Source organism: Eublepharis macularius, chromosome 17 (genome assembly GCF_028583425.1).
Source record: "Eublepharis macularius isolate TG4126 chromosome 17, MPM_Emac_v1.0, whole genome shotgun sequence".
Classification (NCBI taxonomy): Eukaryota; Metazoa; Chordata; class Lepidosauria; order Squamata; family Eublepharidae; genus Eublepharis; species Eublepharis macularius.
In genome coordinates, this window is record NC_072806.1 from 12,363,024 (window position 1) to 12,381,141 (window position 18,118).

At 40.7% G+C, this 18,118-nt stretch overlaps 1 protein-coding gene across 1 annotated transcript; it reads left to right on the plus strand.

Annotated features, from left to right (window-relative positions):
• On the plus strand, positions 1-16,255 carry LOC129344881 (arylacetamide deacetylase-like 4). The gene is made up of 5 exons (XM_055001796.1): positions 1-45; positions 3,216-3,362; positions 11,727-11,943; positions 12,431-12,494; positions 15,387-16,255. Exons 1-5 carry the CDS (start codon positions 1-3, stop codon positions 16,159-16,161), a joined length of 1,248 nt encoding a protein of 415 aa, XP_054857771.1. The 3' UTR covers positions 16,162-16,255.
• Positions 16,256-18,118: the final 1,863 nt, after the last annotated feature.

Genomic DNA, 18,118 nt, shown 5'->3' on the forward strand with positions numbered 1-18,118 from the left:
ATGCCCGGCATCCTCCCAGCCCTGATGAGACGATTGGTCAACAAGGTGGGAAAGGAGATTCAGTGCAGGGCTGGCAGCCAAAGAACCAACAGGAACCAACATGTTCATCCGACTCCTTGAGTTGGCTGCTGATCAGTTGACCAGTGGAGCTCAGGCAGGCAGCATGGCTTTGCAAGGGGGCTTCAGCTTCAGCATTACTCCCCCCCCCAACAAAAGAGCTTTCTCAAAAGTCTTGTGAGAAAGAGGGTCTGTTAGAAGACCCTAACCTTAACCCTAACCCTAACCTCATCCCTGGATTCTCATGCTGGGCAGGACAATGTTAACTGTCTTTCGATGGCAAGAGAGTGAAAGATCAGAAATGGGGAGACCGGGAAATGCAAACTATCATGGAGCAAGCTGGTGCTACAACAGCTTCTCAGCTCAACAGAGCCAGCAACAGGCATTAGCTCATCCATTGCTTCCTCCTGCAAACTGTTGGCAGTTCTGGAGCAGGCAGTTAGTGAATTGTCTCATTGCCACTGAAGGGACCATACCTAGTGGACCCCGAGGCACTAGTAGAGTTGTTGGGGTTTCGCTCTGCTTGTACCTGGCTTCTAGTCGCCCTTTAAGCCTGCTGTTTTATTTAGGATGGCTTTTTAACATATTTCAACTCTGTTTTAAACTTTTTTAATATATACTTTATGTTATTTATCCCCCCATCTAGATAGCCCAGGCAAGCCCGATCTCGTCAGATTTCGGAAACTAAGCAGGGTCAGCCTTGGTTAGTAATTGGATGGGAGACCTCCAGCGAAGACCACGGTTTCAGAGGCAGGCAATGGCAAACCACCTCTGTCAGTCTCTTGCCTTGAAAACCCCATTAGGGGTTGCCATAAGTAAGCTGTGACTTGAGGGCACTCTCCACCACATATATACAGGTTATATATCAGATATCTGATGATGGGAGCTCTCCCTCTCAGAAGGCCATACGCTGGACATCTGGTTGGTCTTTAAGGTGCTACTGCACCCAAATGGCAATGGCAAACCACCTCTGTTAGCATCTTGCCTTGAAAGCCCTAGCAGTGCTCACCATCAGTCAGCTATGACTTAACGGCACTCTCCACCACCACCACCACCATGTTGTTTATATTTTACATGGTAAACAACCTTGAACACCTTTGGAGAAAAGCAAGATTCGGGTCCAGTAACATCTTAAAGACCAACTGGAAATCTTTGAAGGGAAGGTGGCTAATAAATGTTTTCAACAAACAAACAAGGCAGCAACCCTCCATGAAATTTCTCTGTAAGTGAAATGGCCAGTCTGCCTCTGGTAGCCAGGGGGAAGGAGGAAAAACAAGGGTACACGCCAAATACCCTAGGCTGTCTTACTAAGAACCAGTGGATGAGGCTGAGAAGGGTTCGTTTAGGCTCTGAGGACCATCCTTTCCTCCCTGTTTACAGGTACACTGATCTTTTATTGACTTTGTCAAGCAGTCAACCACTTTAAAGGGGTAATTCTTCACCATAGTAGTGATGTTATTCTTTTGAAAGTGCTGTCTCAAGAGCTCAGGTTCCCTGAAATGCATAGGTGTTTCTAGATCATTGAACATGGTATTTGAGTAGCTTATCTACTCAGTATCTGATGACCTTGTTTGGTGCTCTGAAATTTTTCTGTGGAACTTTCCTGGGAGAACCTGAAGTAATAGTGCTGTGGTTTTGCGTCAGCCAAGCAACCTCACGTAAAGAAGATTGTACCACAATCCTTTTCTTAAAAAAAGACAATGTGTTGTATTTCTGTTTCATGAACACGTGTCATTTGTCAGTCCGCTCATCAGTTTTTATGGGAAAAGTACATGAAGCACCCATGTATCTGTGAAGACGATGTCTAGTCATACGCTGCAGGTGTGCATAATTGAATGAAAAGATTTCTTATGTTTCTTACTTGGACTGTGCTTGGATTTCACTAGAGGGTTGAGGAAAGGATCCTACTGTAAATTGCTAATTTAAATGGGGCTCCAATTGTCTCAACTTGAAAAAACAGAATGATATTGACGATGTCTCTTTACTAGCAATGATGCATTATGGGTCAGCACTTAACTAAACCTAACAGGATCAAGTTTAGAAAAATGGATGCAACATTCCTCTAGGCCACCAGAATATATAACCTCTCTTCATTACTATATTCATAATAACCAACTTAATACAATAGCATTTCTTATCCAATTGGGCATCGAATAACTTTTCTAGCATAAATTAGTTTCTAGGCTAGCTGTAACGTGTTTATCAAACGTACTAGTATTCTCTTTATGTTCCCACTAATTTCTAGTCAGTATTCTTCAAGGTTATCGCTAAAGCACATTAAAAAATGGAGGAAATGTGTCAGTAGTTAGTGTCAGTAGCTTTTCATTCTCCCCCCCCCCCCTCAGTGGGTAAGTATTGTTTTAAAAAGAAAAGAAGTTTGTTATTTATGCGCTTTGATGTGTCAACTGGATGGAGTTTCTGGCATACTAAGCCCCCTGAGGCAGAGCAAACACTCTGACCCAAAGCTCTGCAGCTAGAAGATGAAGCATGGAAAATCTGAGAGGATAAAGAATAGTATACATGAAAGCTGATTGACTCTGAGCTATGGTAGAGTATAGCTAATTTGACTGTCAGAGAGGAGTTGATTCCATCACATGCCATTATTATTGACCTGGATTGGTACTCGTTTTGCCACATATTGTACTTTGTTGGCTGTACATAAAGGAACTTGTGGCTCTTTATTTAACATAGGTGGATCCCTTGATTCCATGTGCATGTGTACAGATGCATTGCTGAAGTGTTCATTTTTATTCAGGTTCAACTATTTGATGAAGAAACATGGGAAGATGCAGTAATTATAAAGAGATGTTTGAGGGACAGCCTAGGCCGCCATTACAAGCCGACTGGTGGATTAATAGGCCATTATTATTGTTTTATTAAGAACAGGTCCTGCCCTAGGAGGAAGACATCCAACAGGTTTTACATAAGATGGATATTATATCAATTATTTATATCAAAACAAATTACGAACAGAAAAATTTCCCCTTCTAATTAATACATTCAGCTCAGAACCAATCAGCATATGCTCTTCTATATCAACCGAGTCCTTTACAGATAAGAAATTCCCCCATGCTGGAGACAACAGCCACAAGTAGTTCTCCAGCCAGAAGCATCGGCGTGAAAAACAAATGGCTTTTATTTGGAATATTCTTTCACAGGTTGCAGGTATCGTGCTTGCAGCTTGCTTCCTGTGGCTGGCATGGGCTTTATATTACCATTTCTCCACATCCAAAGTCCCTCCCGGAGTGTGTCAGCCTCTCAAGGTCCAATTTCTACACATCGTACTTGTCATGCTGTTCGGATTGGTAAGTTGGCCAGAGTTGGCTTTAAGTTTGGAAGGTGAGAAAACAAGATGGTATAGAGCGACTTTTTCAATTGTTGCCATAGATCTGCAATGGAAGCCAATAAATCATGGTGGCAATCCATGGAGGAGGGAGTTATCTGCTTCCAGCTGTAGCCCTGAGAATATCAGGATGATGGACAAAGGCAGAAAGAAATACTTCCCCTCATTACAGATCAAAAGGCAACCTTCCCTGTTCCCCCCACCTCTTCTCTCTTCGGATCCAAACTTTTGTAGATACCTACATTTTATGTTGTGAAAATCTCAAAATTTAGAGACGCGCACATGAATGTTAACAGTCATCTAACTGAGATAATTGACATTCATGGGCAGGTGCTGAAAAAGAGAACTCTGGATCTATTTTGTTTGTTTGGCTTTCTCACAAAATGTATAAGGGATGGTCAACATTTGTGAAATGTATCTACTATGCTTACACTGCAATCCTAAGCAGAGTTACTCCGGTCTAAGACAATTGATTTCAATGGGTTTAGACTGGAGTAACTTTGCTTAGGATTGCACTGTTAATGTTAAAAAGGCAGTATCTGTTGATCTTCACAAATGACACAAAACTGGAGACTGTCTAAAATGAAGAGGACATATGCAGACAATCACCTATGGGTGCCTTTTAGAAAGGGGCAGTGGAAACAGTTGCTACCTTTGTTTCAGATAGCACATCACGATTCCTCTTTCCTTTGGTGCTTCTTTAGTTTTAGAGGAGAAAGCAAGGGAGGGGTCTATTAATGACATACAGAAATCCTATCCCTTCATCTTTACCAACTTTAGCCCTTCTCACTGGTCTACAGAAGGCCAAATCTTTCTACATTTACAGCTAGAATATGATGGCATATTATGCGTGTCAGAATATCCCTTGAAGTCTTACCAGTCTGTCTTACCAGTCGTTTTTGTTCTGTGTTTTTGGCTGATTAGTGATCAATGAACTATGCACTTGATCTTAGCCAAGAGGCTGAGAAGCGATGATCATAACAAACACTGGAACTCACTATGTTCATTTTTTTTCTCAAAATTTTTTATTGGATGGGTTAACAAACATAAACATGATAATCATTATCATTTTCCACCCCATTACATTTTCCCCATCCTTTCCCCCCTCCCTTAACTAATGACTCCCAACAGTTTTCCATACCCAACTTAACCTAAAGAATATATACTATAAATTCTTAAAATCTATAATAATATGTATAATATATATCTATATAATACATACATACTAATCTAGTCTATTTAATTGTATTAACTATATCAATATAATACTTATCTAACTTAAGAGTATACAAAATATATAAGTATATAATGGGTACATATACTAACTAATATACTAATCCTTAAATACCTATTATCTATATTATAAATCTATTGCTTCTAATACATCACAAAAATATTATATATACTCCCTATTACCTATTCAACCTTATTATTCAACCTTATTACTTCCCATATGAATACACTATCTTACTCTTAACTTTATAATACTATAATACTATAACTCTATACTAATCCAATAAAATACAGTAAAATATACCCCCTTTTAACCTTAAGTAAAGTTCTATCTCCCCCTTAACACAATTTTCCCTTCATGTCCCACTTTTTCTACACATATTTCTTGAATTTTTCCCAACTTAATGTATATTCCAATACTTCTTGTTCTTTCAATTTCCTCGTTAGTTTGTCCATTTCTGCCATATTCAGAACTTTCAAAATCCAATCTTCCATAGATGGTATCACCTGAGTCTTCCACAACTGGGCATAACACATTCTGGCCACCGTAATCATATAAAATACCATAACTCTGTCCATTTTGTCAAAGTCTTCTAGGTTCATACATAATAACAACAATTCCGGGGTTTTAATTACATTCCTTTGTAAAATATCCGACATAACCTTAACTATATCCCCCCAGAACTGTTTTGCCTTATCACAAGACCACCACATATGATAAAATGAACCTTCATGTTGTTTACATTTCCAACATTTGTCAGACATCTGACTATTACCATTGGCCAGCTTCTTCGGTATTAAATACCATCTATACATCATTTTATAAACATTTTCTTGCACCGTGGTACATGCTGAAATTTTAACTGTATTTTTCCATAACTTTTCCCAAGCTTCCATTGAAATTTCCCTATTACAGTTTATTGCCCATTTAACCATCTGAACTTTAACAACCTCCTCCTCTGTGAACTATTTCAATAATATCTTGTATATCTTAGAAATCATTTTCTTCCCCCCCTAAAGCAAACAGTTTTCAATCTCAGAAGTTTGTAGCCTAAAACCATTTTTCCTTTTGTCCTTCTCATACAAATCTTTTATCTGCATATATTGAAACCATCCATATTGGAATGCCAATTCATCATTGTCTTTAAGCAAATAATTGTTCTGTTTTATCTCAAGAATCTCTGTATGTCAGCCACTCTTCACCTGCATATTCTGTTCTTGGATTTACTACTTCAGCTGGAATAATCCACATTGGTATAGTCTCTTCCATATATTTCTTGTATTTGGTCCATACAGCAAACAAGCTTCTTCTTACATAATGATGTAAAAACATAGAGTCTGCTTTTACTTTGTCATACCATAGATATGCATGCCATCCAAATAGTTTATTATATCCTTCCAATGCTAACAGCTTCAAATTCTTCAATGTCAACCATTCCTTTATCCAGTCCAAACATACTGCTTCATGATATAATTTAAAGTTTGGTAATTGTAAACCTCCTCTTTCTTTTGCATCATACAGTACCTTCATTTTAACTCTGGGTTTCTTTCCAGCCCATACAAAGTTTAAAATCGTTCTCTGCCACTTTTCAAATTGTTTACTATCTTTAACAATAGGTATTGTCTGTAGTAGAAACATCATTCTTGGAAGAACATTCATCTTAATTACTGCAACACGACCTAGCCATGACAAATTCATTTTGTTCCATTTAATCATATCTTTATCTATTTGTTGCCATAGCTTGTCATAATTGTTCTTATATAAATCAATATTTTTCGCTGTCACTTCCACTCCTAAATATTGAACTTTGTTCACTACTTCACATTCTACCTTGTCCATCAACTCCTTTTGCTGTTGTTTAGTCATATTTTTACACAATATTTTGGACTTCACCTTATTTATAACAAATCCCGCTAAATCTCCAAAGTCTTTCATTTTCTTCATCAATTTAGGCATGCACTCTATTGGATCCTCCACTATCACCATTATATCATCGGCAAAAGCTCTCAATTTATATTCAAATCCTTTTGTCCTCAGTCCTCTTATTGAATTGTCTTCTCTTATTTGCCTGAGTAAAATCTCCAATACCATTACAAACAGAAGTGGGGAAAGTGGACACCCTTGTCTTGTTCCTTTTCTTATTTCCAACTTTTTTGTTACATCCAAATTAACAATTATATTTGCAGATTGACTTTTATATATTGCTTTTATTGCTTGTATAAATTTCTCTCCCAACTGCATCTTCTCCATTGTTGTAAACATAAACTCCCAGTTCAAATTGTCAAAAGCTTTCTCCGCATCCACAAAGAAAAACCCAACCTGCTTCTCTGGATTTTTATCATAGTACTCAATGGCGTTCAGCAATACTCGTAAGTTATTTTTTATTTGTCTTTCACGTAGGAAACCAGCTTGATCTTCTTCTATAAATTCTACTAACCACACCTTAAGTCTTTCCGCTAATATCTTAGCAAAAATTTTATAGTCATTATTAGTTAGAGATATTGGTCTATAATTCTTAACATTACTTAAATCTAATGCCTCCTTCGGCATCAATGTAATATTAGCCTCATTCCATGTATCTGGCATCTCTGCCCCCTCCAATATCTCATTCATCACTTTTTGCATCAATTGTTTTAAATCCTCTACCATCACTTTATAAAATTTTGCTGTAATTCCATCCGGTCCTGGAGCTTTACCCACTGTAGTAGCTTGTATTGCTTGCACCATTTCCATTGTTGTTATTTCAGCGCCAAGCTTCTCTTTCAGCTTCTCTGGCACCTTAGGTAAATCAATCATGTCAAAATAGTCTCTTATCTTTTCATAGTCCACTATTTTTTTCTGATATAGTTTTGCATAATATTTATAGAATGCTCTCTCAATCAGTCCTTGATCATATAGCTCCTTCCCCTCTTCCATAATTTTACTTATTGTTCTTTTTTCTCTCTTTTTCTTCAATTGCCATGCCAAATATCTCCCTGGTTTATTGGCTCCTTCAAATGATTTTTGCTTCATTTTCTTCAATTCCCACTCCACTTCTTTATTTTCCATAACCCTAATTTGTTCTTGCAAGAACTTTATTTCATACAACAATTTCTTTTTACCTGGCCTCTTTTTTAATTGCTGTTCTACTTGAATAATTTTTTCCTGAATCTCTTTTAGCTTCATTTCTTTTTTCTTTTTGTCTCTTCCATTTAAGTCCATCAACACACCTCTAATTACTGCTTTATATGTATCCCAGACCTTATGTGTTGACACTCCTTTATCAACATTGCATTGAATGAAAAAAATTGTTTCTTTTTTAAGCACCTCCACACATTCTGGGTCTCCCAAAAGATCCTCATTAATTCTCCATCTCCGTTTCTTATTTCTCATTCCAAATCTCCACATCACAGGATTATAATCTGAGCTAATTTTCGGTAAAATATCAATCTCTTTAGTAAATACTGCCAGTTCTTTAGACGCCCAGATCATATCTATTCTAGAAAAGGATTGATGGCTAGTTGAAAAGTAAGTATATTGCTTTGATTTCGGGTTGTATTTTCTCCAAATATCCTCTAAATTTTCTTGTTCCTGAATTTCAAAAAATGACTTTGGTAATTTCCCTGCCCTTACTTTACCTGATGATGAGCTTTTATCCAATTGTAAATCCACAACTCCATTCATATCTCCAGCTACAATTATATGATCATAAGTCCATTGTTCCATTTGCTCTCTTAAGTCTTTAAAAAATATATCCTTAGAACCATTCGGTACATATATTCCAAGTATCAACGTTTTTTTTAGCATTACATAAAAATTCCACAGCCAGGTACCTTCCATTTTTATCAGAAACTATTAATTTGGGCTGCAATTCTTCCTTAATATATATAACAATTCCCCTCTTCTTTTGTTTTGTTGCCGAAACAAATTGTTTTCTTAACTTCTTATTAAATAGATATTTAACATCTTGATCTCTAATATGAGTCTCTTGTAAGCAAATCATATTACTTCTTTGTTTAGATAGCCAATGTAACACAGCTTTTCGTTTAGAGGGTGAATTGAGTCCATTAACATTCCATGAAATTAATTTGTACGCCATAGTTATAATCTAGTTGAACTAGGAAAGTCTTTTCCATTCTCCATCAGGAAGACATCCATCGCATTTTTTGACTTAACCACTTGTCTCCCTGCTTGGAATTCAAAGGCCACTCCTTCCGGCAGCTCCCATCTGTATCTAATATCAGCTGCCTTCAGCTTTTGTATCAAATCTCTATATTTTTTCCGATCCTGGAGCACTTTTTTTGGTACTTCTTTCATAATTCGAACCCATGTCCCAGCTATTTCCAGTGGAGTTTCAAAATGCCTTCTAATAATTTCCTCCTTCATTCTCCTTGTGGTTAATTGGACAATAATATCTCTTGGTAAATTCTTTTGTTCTGCATACTTTGAGTTGACTCTGTACACAATATCCAAGTGCATCATCATTTCCTCCTCTGTTTGTTCTAAAAATTTTGCCAATATCTCAGCTACTTGTTTCAGAGCAGATCCGCCCATTTTTTCCGGAACATCCCTCATACGAACTCACTATGTTCAGATAGGCAATTCTCCCAATCCCAATACTTGGCTCACCCAACAGAAAATCCCCAAAGGAAGTAAAATCAACAAATACCAACTGGATTCTTAAGATGACAGGGACCAGGTGTAGATTATTCTTTTTTATTAATCAGATTCTACAGCAATCTGTCTTTGCAGAGTGACAGAGGGAACATTGACAAGGTATAATCTTTTTAAAGCTTTTCTGTTTTAAAATGATTTCTTTGATAGAATTTACCAGCAAATTAAGGGAAGTAGAGAGTTAAACTTCCCTAAATGCTCCTGATCTCTGTTCTCCTCCACAGCAAATTTTGGCTGCAGTTTTGATTTGATTTTTCCTTAGGAATGCATGGATACAACCTGATTCATATCATGTCCTGATTGCTTGGTAAATGAGTACCCAGTTTCCTGGGGGTAAAGTGTAGATGACTGGGGAAGGCAATGGCAAACCACCCCATAACAAAAAGTCTGCCAAGAAAATGTCATGATGTGATGTCCCCTCATGGGTCAGTAATGACTCGGTGTTTGCACCTTTGCCTTTATATTTGAATTTAGCACTAGAGCACCTTACACTTTATAAAACACTTATCATATTGGTACTAATTAGTGAATAATATTGTGTCCATGAGGGATTTTTATCCCGTTTGCCAGTTCAGATATACCCGTGGTAGTCTCTTTGTTGAACTCCCCTTACCCTACCGGCAAAGGAGGGGACCTGGCACTAACTTTTGGAGTCTTTGTTGCACACATGCAAAGCGTGTGCATGTACCACCATCACATGTGATATCTTAATTTCTGGAGTAACGTCATTGTACTTGGTGGTGGGTATGCTTCTGGAGGTGGGCACATTCCAATTTAGGCCCCTGTGAAGTACAGTAGCATGCCTGCTGCTGGCTGTCATGACATCACTTAAGGAAGTGACATCATTGCACCTGGTGGGAGTGCACTCCCTGTAAGCTGGCCCAGGAGGGTTTTAGCTTCTTGGGCCCATTTCCTAGGTCTTTCTCCCCCTCCAGCCAGGTTAGTGGTGGCAGGGGGCAGGGACTAGGAATTGGGGATCTCCTGCCTCCACTGGGAGACCTAGTAGCCCTAGTCATGAGTAAGGACTGCTCTGATTGGCTTCCTTCAGTTGCTCAGGCAACTAAATGCTAGAAAGCAAGCAAGCACAGCTAGCACAAAAGCTGTAAACCTGTTTGCAAATTGTTTGAGCTGGTTACCATCGAGCCAGACAAATTTGGGGACTGGCTCACCTTAACCACAGCCTTCAAACCAGGTAAATTCAAATGTCGAACATATTTGCTGCAAAATTTGTAGCATCCCTATTTTTCCCCGGTCAGGAACTCCCAGAGAGCCAATGGTAAAAATATCTAATTTGCATTGAACACAGAGGGTTTTGAGAGGAAATTTTGGAGCACACATACCAGCAGTTGCATTTTGAAGAATGTTTTTGGTGCCCATTTATTTGCATGACTGTGGGATCCACAATTATAATTCTTGGTATTACCGTTAGACATGGGCACGAACAGAAAAAAACCCAAACATGGTGTTTGTTGTTCGTATAATTAACTATACCATCCATTCTTGTTTTAGAAGTGGTGAAAGTGATAAACCAGTGCCATCCATGAACAACGAACAACAAACATTGACGAACATGACCTGTTCATGAACATGTTCATTGTTCGTTGTTCGTAGGGGCCAGCAGGCTCTCTTCCAGCCATCAAGATCCCTACCGCACTACTCCCAGAAACCCTACCTGAGCAGGCAGTAGGAAAGGTACCAGTAATAAATAATAGCTTGGCCCAGAGCCTGGCAGCAGCCCTGGAACTTGAAGCGGTACATCCCTATCCCACCACACACAAAGAAAATCCAAGCTCCAATGCACTCTCCCTGTCTCTCTCTCAAAATGCCAACAGCAACTGTCTCTCCCTCACTGTCTGCAAAACCAGGGCTGGGAGACCCCTCCCCCCTGCTCTTTGCTTCCTTGTAACAAATTTGGAGTGCCACACTTGAAAGGAAGACCTGCCTATCAAGCTAAATTGGGCTTAGATTGGGATTTCCAGGGCAACAGCAGGAGTTCAGACAGAGTTCAGGCAGTCCCTGCCTCCCGTTGCCAAGGGAATTGATTGCAGGTGCCAGACTGTCTGGCTTGACGAACAGCAACGAATGAGGCTTGCAACGAACACCTGTTCATTAGAGTTCATTTAGAAAGGGGTCTCATGAACAGCTTGTTCATGAACAGCAAATTGGGCTGTTCGTGGCTTTTTTTAGTTTGTATTGCTGTTCATGCCCATCTCTAATTACCATAAGTATAAAATACCAAGAAAACCAGAAATTTTTATATAATTTGGCAGGCAAATCCTTTGCAGTTATCTCCTCCTTAATCATGTCATTTAAAAAAAATATTTGTTGCACTAAAAAGGGGGATGTGTATGTTATTTAGACACGGTTCTGAAGAATGTGAAAGGCATGTATGTTTAATTCTGTACATTTTTCTCTACCCTTTTATTTCACTGCAAACAGAATTATGTTCTCTGGAAAATAGGTCTTTGCCCCTGGCTTGCCATACCGAGGTTTGCATTTGATGTGATTCCTCCCTCAGATGACCCAACAATCTCCATCAAGAATGAATTCTTTGAAGGTGTACCTGTAAGAATCTACCAACTGAAAGAGCCGTCTGCAGGGATGCGGAGAGGAATTATGTTTTTCCATGGAGGATGTGGACTCTTTGGGAGCATTGGTAATAAAAGCATTTTTTAAAAACTGATGAAAATGCCTACACAAATCTTGGGTTATTATGCTATGATTGCACAATGCTAATCATTAGCAGCTGGATCTCAACAACAACAACAACGTTCAATTTATATGCTGCCCCTCAGGACAACTTGACACCCACTCAGAGCAGTTTACAAAGTATGTTATTATTATCCCCACAACAACAAACACTCTGTGAGATGGGTGGGGCTGAGACAGCTCCTAGAAGATGTGACTGACCCAAGGTCATCCAGCTGACTTCAAGTGGAAGAGTAGGGAATTAAACCCGGTCCACCAAATTAGAGTCCTGCACTCTTAACCACTGCAACAAACTGGCTCAAGAAGGATACCTCAGGGCCTATACTGATTCCCAACTTTTTTAGATGTCACATATTTAATTTTGGAATGTAGACAAGTCCTTGGATTTGTACACCAGTTCTATAACAACTCTCTCTCCAAACATTCTTTTTCAGATGCCTATGAAAGATTTTGCCGTTATATTGCCAAAGAAAGTGATTCGGTGCTTGTGTCTGTTGGGTGGGTGAATCCTTTCTTTTGTGGAAACTTGAACTTTGTTTCATTGTCCTTTTTTGTCATTCAGATACAAAACATGATAAGAATCTACTTCTCTTACTCCTCTTACCTCAGAGGTGAGATGTGGGGTATTGAGAGTAGAGTTGCCAAATCCAGTTGGCGAAATTCCTAGAGATTTGGGGGTGGAGCCTGGGAAAGGCAGGATTTGAAGAGGGGAGGGATCTCAAGGGGGTAGAATGCCATAGAGGCCCCCACCAAAGCAACCATTTTCTCCAGGGGAACTGATCTCTGTAGTCTGGAGTTCAGTTCTAATTCTGAGCAGGGCTTTTTTTCTGGGAAAAGAGGTGGTGGAACTCAGTGGGTTGCCCTCAGAGAAAATGGTCACATGGCTGATGGCCCCACTCCCTGATTTCCAGACAGAGGGGAGTTGAGATTGCCCTCCGCGCCGCTGGAGTGGCGTGGAGGGCAATCTAAACTCCCCTCTGTCTGGAGATCAGGGGGCGGGGCCACCGGCCATGTGACCCTTTTCAAGAGGTTCCGGAACTCCGTTCCCCCGCATTCCCCCTGAAAAAAAGTCCTCATTCTGAGTGATCTCCAGGCCTCACCTAATTGGGAAGGTAAAGAGATATTGCAAAATGAGGTTAAAAAAATCAAACAATCCAAAAGAGTGGGTTTACTGTGGACCACTTTCAAGTGTTGACAGTGAATTGATAGAATAAAATGAATGCAGAAGGACAGTTAGTAGCCCCCATTGAGTCTATCAGGTTACACTTTTGGTCCAGGTTAAGTCACTATTAAGTCTGTACTTACACAAGAGCGACTAGAAAATTATCCTAAGCAGGATTATACCCTTCTAACTCTAATATTTTGTTAATTAATTGATCAAATTAGTTAGTTAAAATCTTTTGATAAATTAAGAAGTTCCCCCCATTTTCTAACGCAAGTACTTGGAAACCATATGTAATGGAGCAGTTTCACTCATGTATGAGAACATTTATTTTAACTGTAGGGAATAATTTCTATCTGTTTTTAATATCCTAGTGCATTGAATCTATCTATATAATTGAGAAAGTGTGTTCCAGATGACACACTTTTATCCTGGTGTGCCTGCTCAGGAGCACCAGGACAAAAATTGCATCGGGGCCAATGAGGCCTCTGAAAGGCACCACCACCATAAAATGGCCAGGCAAGCCCACCCACCCTTCTGGTGGGAGCCACAGCAGCAGGACTGCCAGGTGAACCTGCCCACTCCTCTGGAGGGAGATGGTGGCAGGACTGCCGGGCAAGCCTAACCGCCTCTCCGGAGGGAGCTGTGGCAGCAGGATGACCGTTGTGGCTTCCTCCGGAGGGGCAGGCAAGTTCTCCTGAATGGGGCTGCACCGGGCACATTGGCAGGAGCAACATCACCTGGTTGCCTCCTTCCCTCCTCCCATGCCATGCAACACATGCCTCCAGCCTGCCTGATGTGGTCTTGAATGGGGCTACACTGGGCAAGTTGGCAGGCGCAGCAGTGCCCGGCTGCCTCCTCCCCTCCTGTTCCTTCCCCTCCCCCTGCCAGGCAAAACATGCCTCCAACTCACCCGGTGCGGCCCCCAAACAGGGCTGTACCAGGCGAGTTGGCAGGCACAGCAGCTGCCTGGTTCACACCACACTGCCTGCTCTCCTCCCCCACTCCCACCTCTGTGAACAAGTGCCAGGTCTCCCATCCCTTTGCCAGCCAGTAGACCTGACCTCCAGTCCTTTGGAAACCAGGTCTACCACCCTTTTCTTGACTGGTTTAGTAGACTTAGCCTCTGGACTTTCAAAGACCAGGTCTACCCACTATGTCTCTGCCAGCAGGATAGACCTGGCTTCCATACTCTTGGAGGCCTGGTTTACCACCCATAGCCTTGCTAAACCAATAGACCTGACCTCCAGAATCATGGAGGCTAGATCTACCTCCTATTTGTTTGCTGGGTTGGTACACCAGGCCTCTGTACTCCAGAGGCCAGATATACCTCCCATTCTTTTGCTGGCCAGGTAGACCTGACCTCCATTACCTTGGGGGGGGGGAGGGGGGAGAACAGGCTGCTGTTGGGCACAGGAGCCCACCAGCAGTGCTCCCCACCTGCAAGGACCTGTTTTGACCCCCAACAGGACTGGAATGGGCCTCTGCTGGAAGCAGGAGACCACTAGGGTGCCTGGTACTTCCCTCGTGGCACTCCACACCTACAGCAGCTGGATCCAGCACCAACAGGCCCGGAATGGGCCACTGCTGGTTGCAGGAGCCCGCCATGGTGCATGCTCCCTCATCACAGCCCTGGGGAGGGGGCAATGCCAGACTAACAGCAATGCCTGGCCCGCCTACCCTGCCCTTTCTAGAGCTCGTTGTATTTTCCTCCCACAACGGGTTTTGTTACTAATGTTTCAATAAGTGGCAATCTTAAAAATTCACTATCTTTTTGCCACAGAGAATTTTCTCTAAGCATAGGACAAATTCCTGAGAGTCTTTTATTAGTATGTTGAACTAAAGGGACACAGGGATATTAGCACCATTCAAATATGATGAATGAGCGCTTTCTCTTTTGCTTAGTTGAGCTTGCTTACTTATTACACCTCCAGTTTAGGCAGTGAGATAGAGGGATTTGCTGGATGATCACGTCTGGAGTTTTGAGATGAATGAATGAATGAATTTATTTGCGGTCAGAGACCATAACAATGACAATACTCCTTCTCAATCAATAAAATAATTAAATCCAGCATAAAAATGTAAAGGACATAAAAAAACAGATTTAGCATTTAAAATCTTATCTTAAAATGTATATAGTTCTCTGGGGAAAGTTTTGAGTTGAGGTATGAGTACAGATTCTGCAAAGATAGATATATTTAACATATTTCTTATCCTGGTTTTAACAGGTATTGTCTTGCTCCTGAGAGCCCTTATCCGACACAGTTCAACCAATGTCATGATGCCACCGTTCACTTTATGAAGAATTCAGAGAACTATGGGGTAGACCCTGCTCGTATAATACTTTGCGGAGACAGTTTTGGAGGGTTGGTGACCGCTTACCTCTGCCAAGAGCTGAAAAACAGAACGGATCTCCCCAAAGTCCATGCTCAGATGCTGCTCTATCCATTTCTCCAAGCACTGGACTGTAATTTACCTTCTTATCAGCAGAATTCTCTCTTCCCTCTGATATCTCGAAAAAATTTGTTGAAATTCGCTGCACAGTATCTTGATCAATCCACATCAATGATTGACATGGCTATCAGTGGAAATCTGATCCCTCAAAGCATTCAAATGAAATACAAGGGGTGGGTACATTCTGATAACATCCCTTATGAGTTTAGAATCAGAAACCACAATCCAGCCCCGCCTGCTTCTCCAAAAGACAATTTATTTAACTTGCTATATGAAGCGCTTGACAGAAAAATTTCCCCACTTTTGGCTGATGATTCCTTTTTACAAGGTCTTCCCGAGACTTTCATCTTAACTTGTGAATATGATGTGCTGAGGGACGACGGCTTGTTGTATAAGAAACGACTGGAAGACAACGGTGTCCCGGTATCGTGGTACCACCTTGAAGATGGATTTCATGCCATTACAGTCCTGATTAATCACTGGTTTATTACTTTTACCTCTTCTAAAACAGGAATGGATGGTATAGTTAATTATGTAAAAGGACTGTAATTTCAAACATGGTCTTGGATCTCTCCAAACTGGATGTGTGACTGTTCAGGAAACTGCTTAATTTTATTAATTGTACTACAGACAGTAAACTTCTGCCTTATTCTTTCAGTGGATGCCAAAAAAGTAGGGTTGCCGTTACCTCAGTGGGGTTGGGGGATCCCCTGTTCCCATCCTCTGCCCCTCACCAATGCTCACCTGGCTAGTGGGGGGGGCTAGTGGGGGGGCAGGGGAACAGACCTCCAGGGTGTGCTTCCAGGGCAGTGCCACGATGTCACTATCCGGAGTGACATCATTGTGCCACACCAGAATCGCTCCCGTGCTTCACACAGGGCCAATTTGAGCCCCAAACAGGCCCAAATTGGCCTAGTGCGATGCATGTGCACTCCACGGCCTGTGTGATGATGTAATTTCTGGGAAGTGACATCATCACACAGGCCCATGAGCCCTCAAGCACTTTATGAGCATGAAGGGGGGGGGGGAATGGTTTATGAATTTGGGCCTGAATTTAAAAGATGGATAAATCTATTTTACAACTCTTTCAAGGCAATGATAGTAAATGAGTACAGCTCATCTCAATTCAACTTGCATAGGGGAATCAGAAAGGGTATTCCCACTCTTTTTTGCCATTACGTCTTTGTATTAAAACAGTGGCCATCAAGAATAGTAAATCGGTCAGGATAACTGGGTTCAATATCTGGCTACAAGTTAACTTCTCCACAATGGAACTCTTGGGTACGAATGTTAACAAACAGAAAAAAAAAATTAATTGATCACAAATGTACAAGAGCAACTACTGGTTAAATATTTGACAGGTTCTAATGGGCAGAACAAAGTTATACAATTTGCCTCAATCCCTTCTCTTTCAAATGAGGCTTGAGGTGGGATTGGGTGTGATGAAAACAGCCTTGAGCACTCAACATGGTGGAAAGGAAGGATAGAAGTCAAATAAATAAAATGGATCATCCAATCAGGAGGTGAAGCGAAAGGCATACAGGCTGGTCATGTCTTTCCCAGTCAGGCTTTTGCCACCTGACACTGGCCCACCCAACATCCCTTTGATATCATGGGATTAGCTAGTTGTCAGTTCTGAGGCCAAAGAAAAAGAAGCAAAAGAAAAAGAGAGTCACGATGCAAGAGTTATTACAGAAACAGAAAACCCCATGGTAATCTAACTACAAACAATTTTGACTAAAGTAAACTAACAATTTTAACTCTGTCTCTGTGTTCTTTATATAACTACTTGAAAAATGCACATGAACTGTATTAACATAATATATTTTGTCAAACACTCACAGAATGTGTGAGATTCTCAAAGGGTACATTAGTAAAACCAATTTTTAAGGCTGTATGCATAAAGTGATATACAGTAACGGCTGTCTTGTGCTGACAAGTGATTCGGTTTGGTTGTACTTATTGTAATTTGTCATAGTAACAAAGAGTTTTGTGGCTATGGCAAATATACCTGAGAAAGACCTGGCAGAAATGGGAGTTTTTCCCGCTGACAACCTGTCGTGTTACAGCTGTCGGGAGTGGAAATGCTACTGCCCATGGACTAAACTTTCAGGTCAGCTGTTGTCAGTTAACTTGTAGCCAGATACTGAACCCAGTTATCCTAACAGATTTACTATTCTTGATGGCCACTGTTTTAATACAAAGATGTAATGGCAAAAAAGAGAGGGAATACCCTTTCTGATTCCCCTATGCAAGTTGAATTGAGATGAGCAGTACTCATTTATTATCATTGCCTTGGAAGAGTTGTAAAATAGATTTATCCATCTTTTAAATTCAGGCCCAAATTCATAAACCGTCTCCTTTCCCTCTTCACGCTCACAAAGTACTTGAGGGCTCATGGGCCTGTGTGATGATGTCACTTCCCAGAAATTACATCATCATGCAGGCCCTGGAGTGTACTTTCCATGACTGTTTGATAAAATATATTATGTAAATATAGTTCATA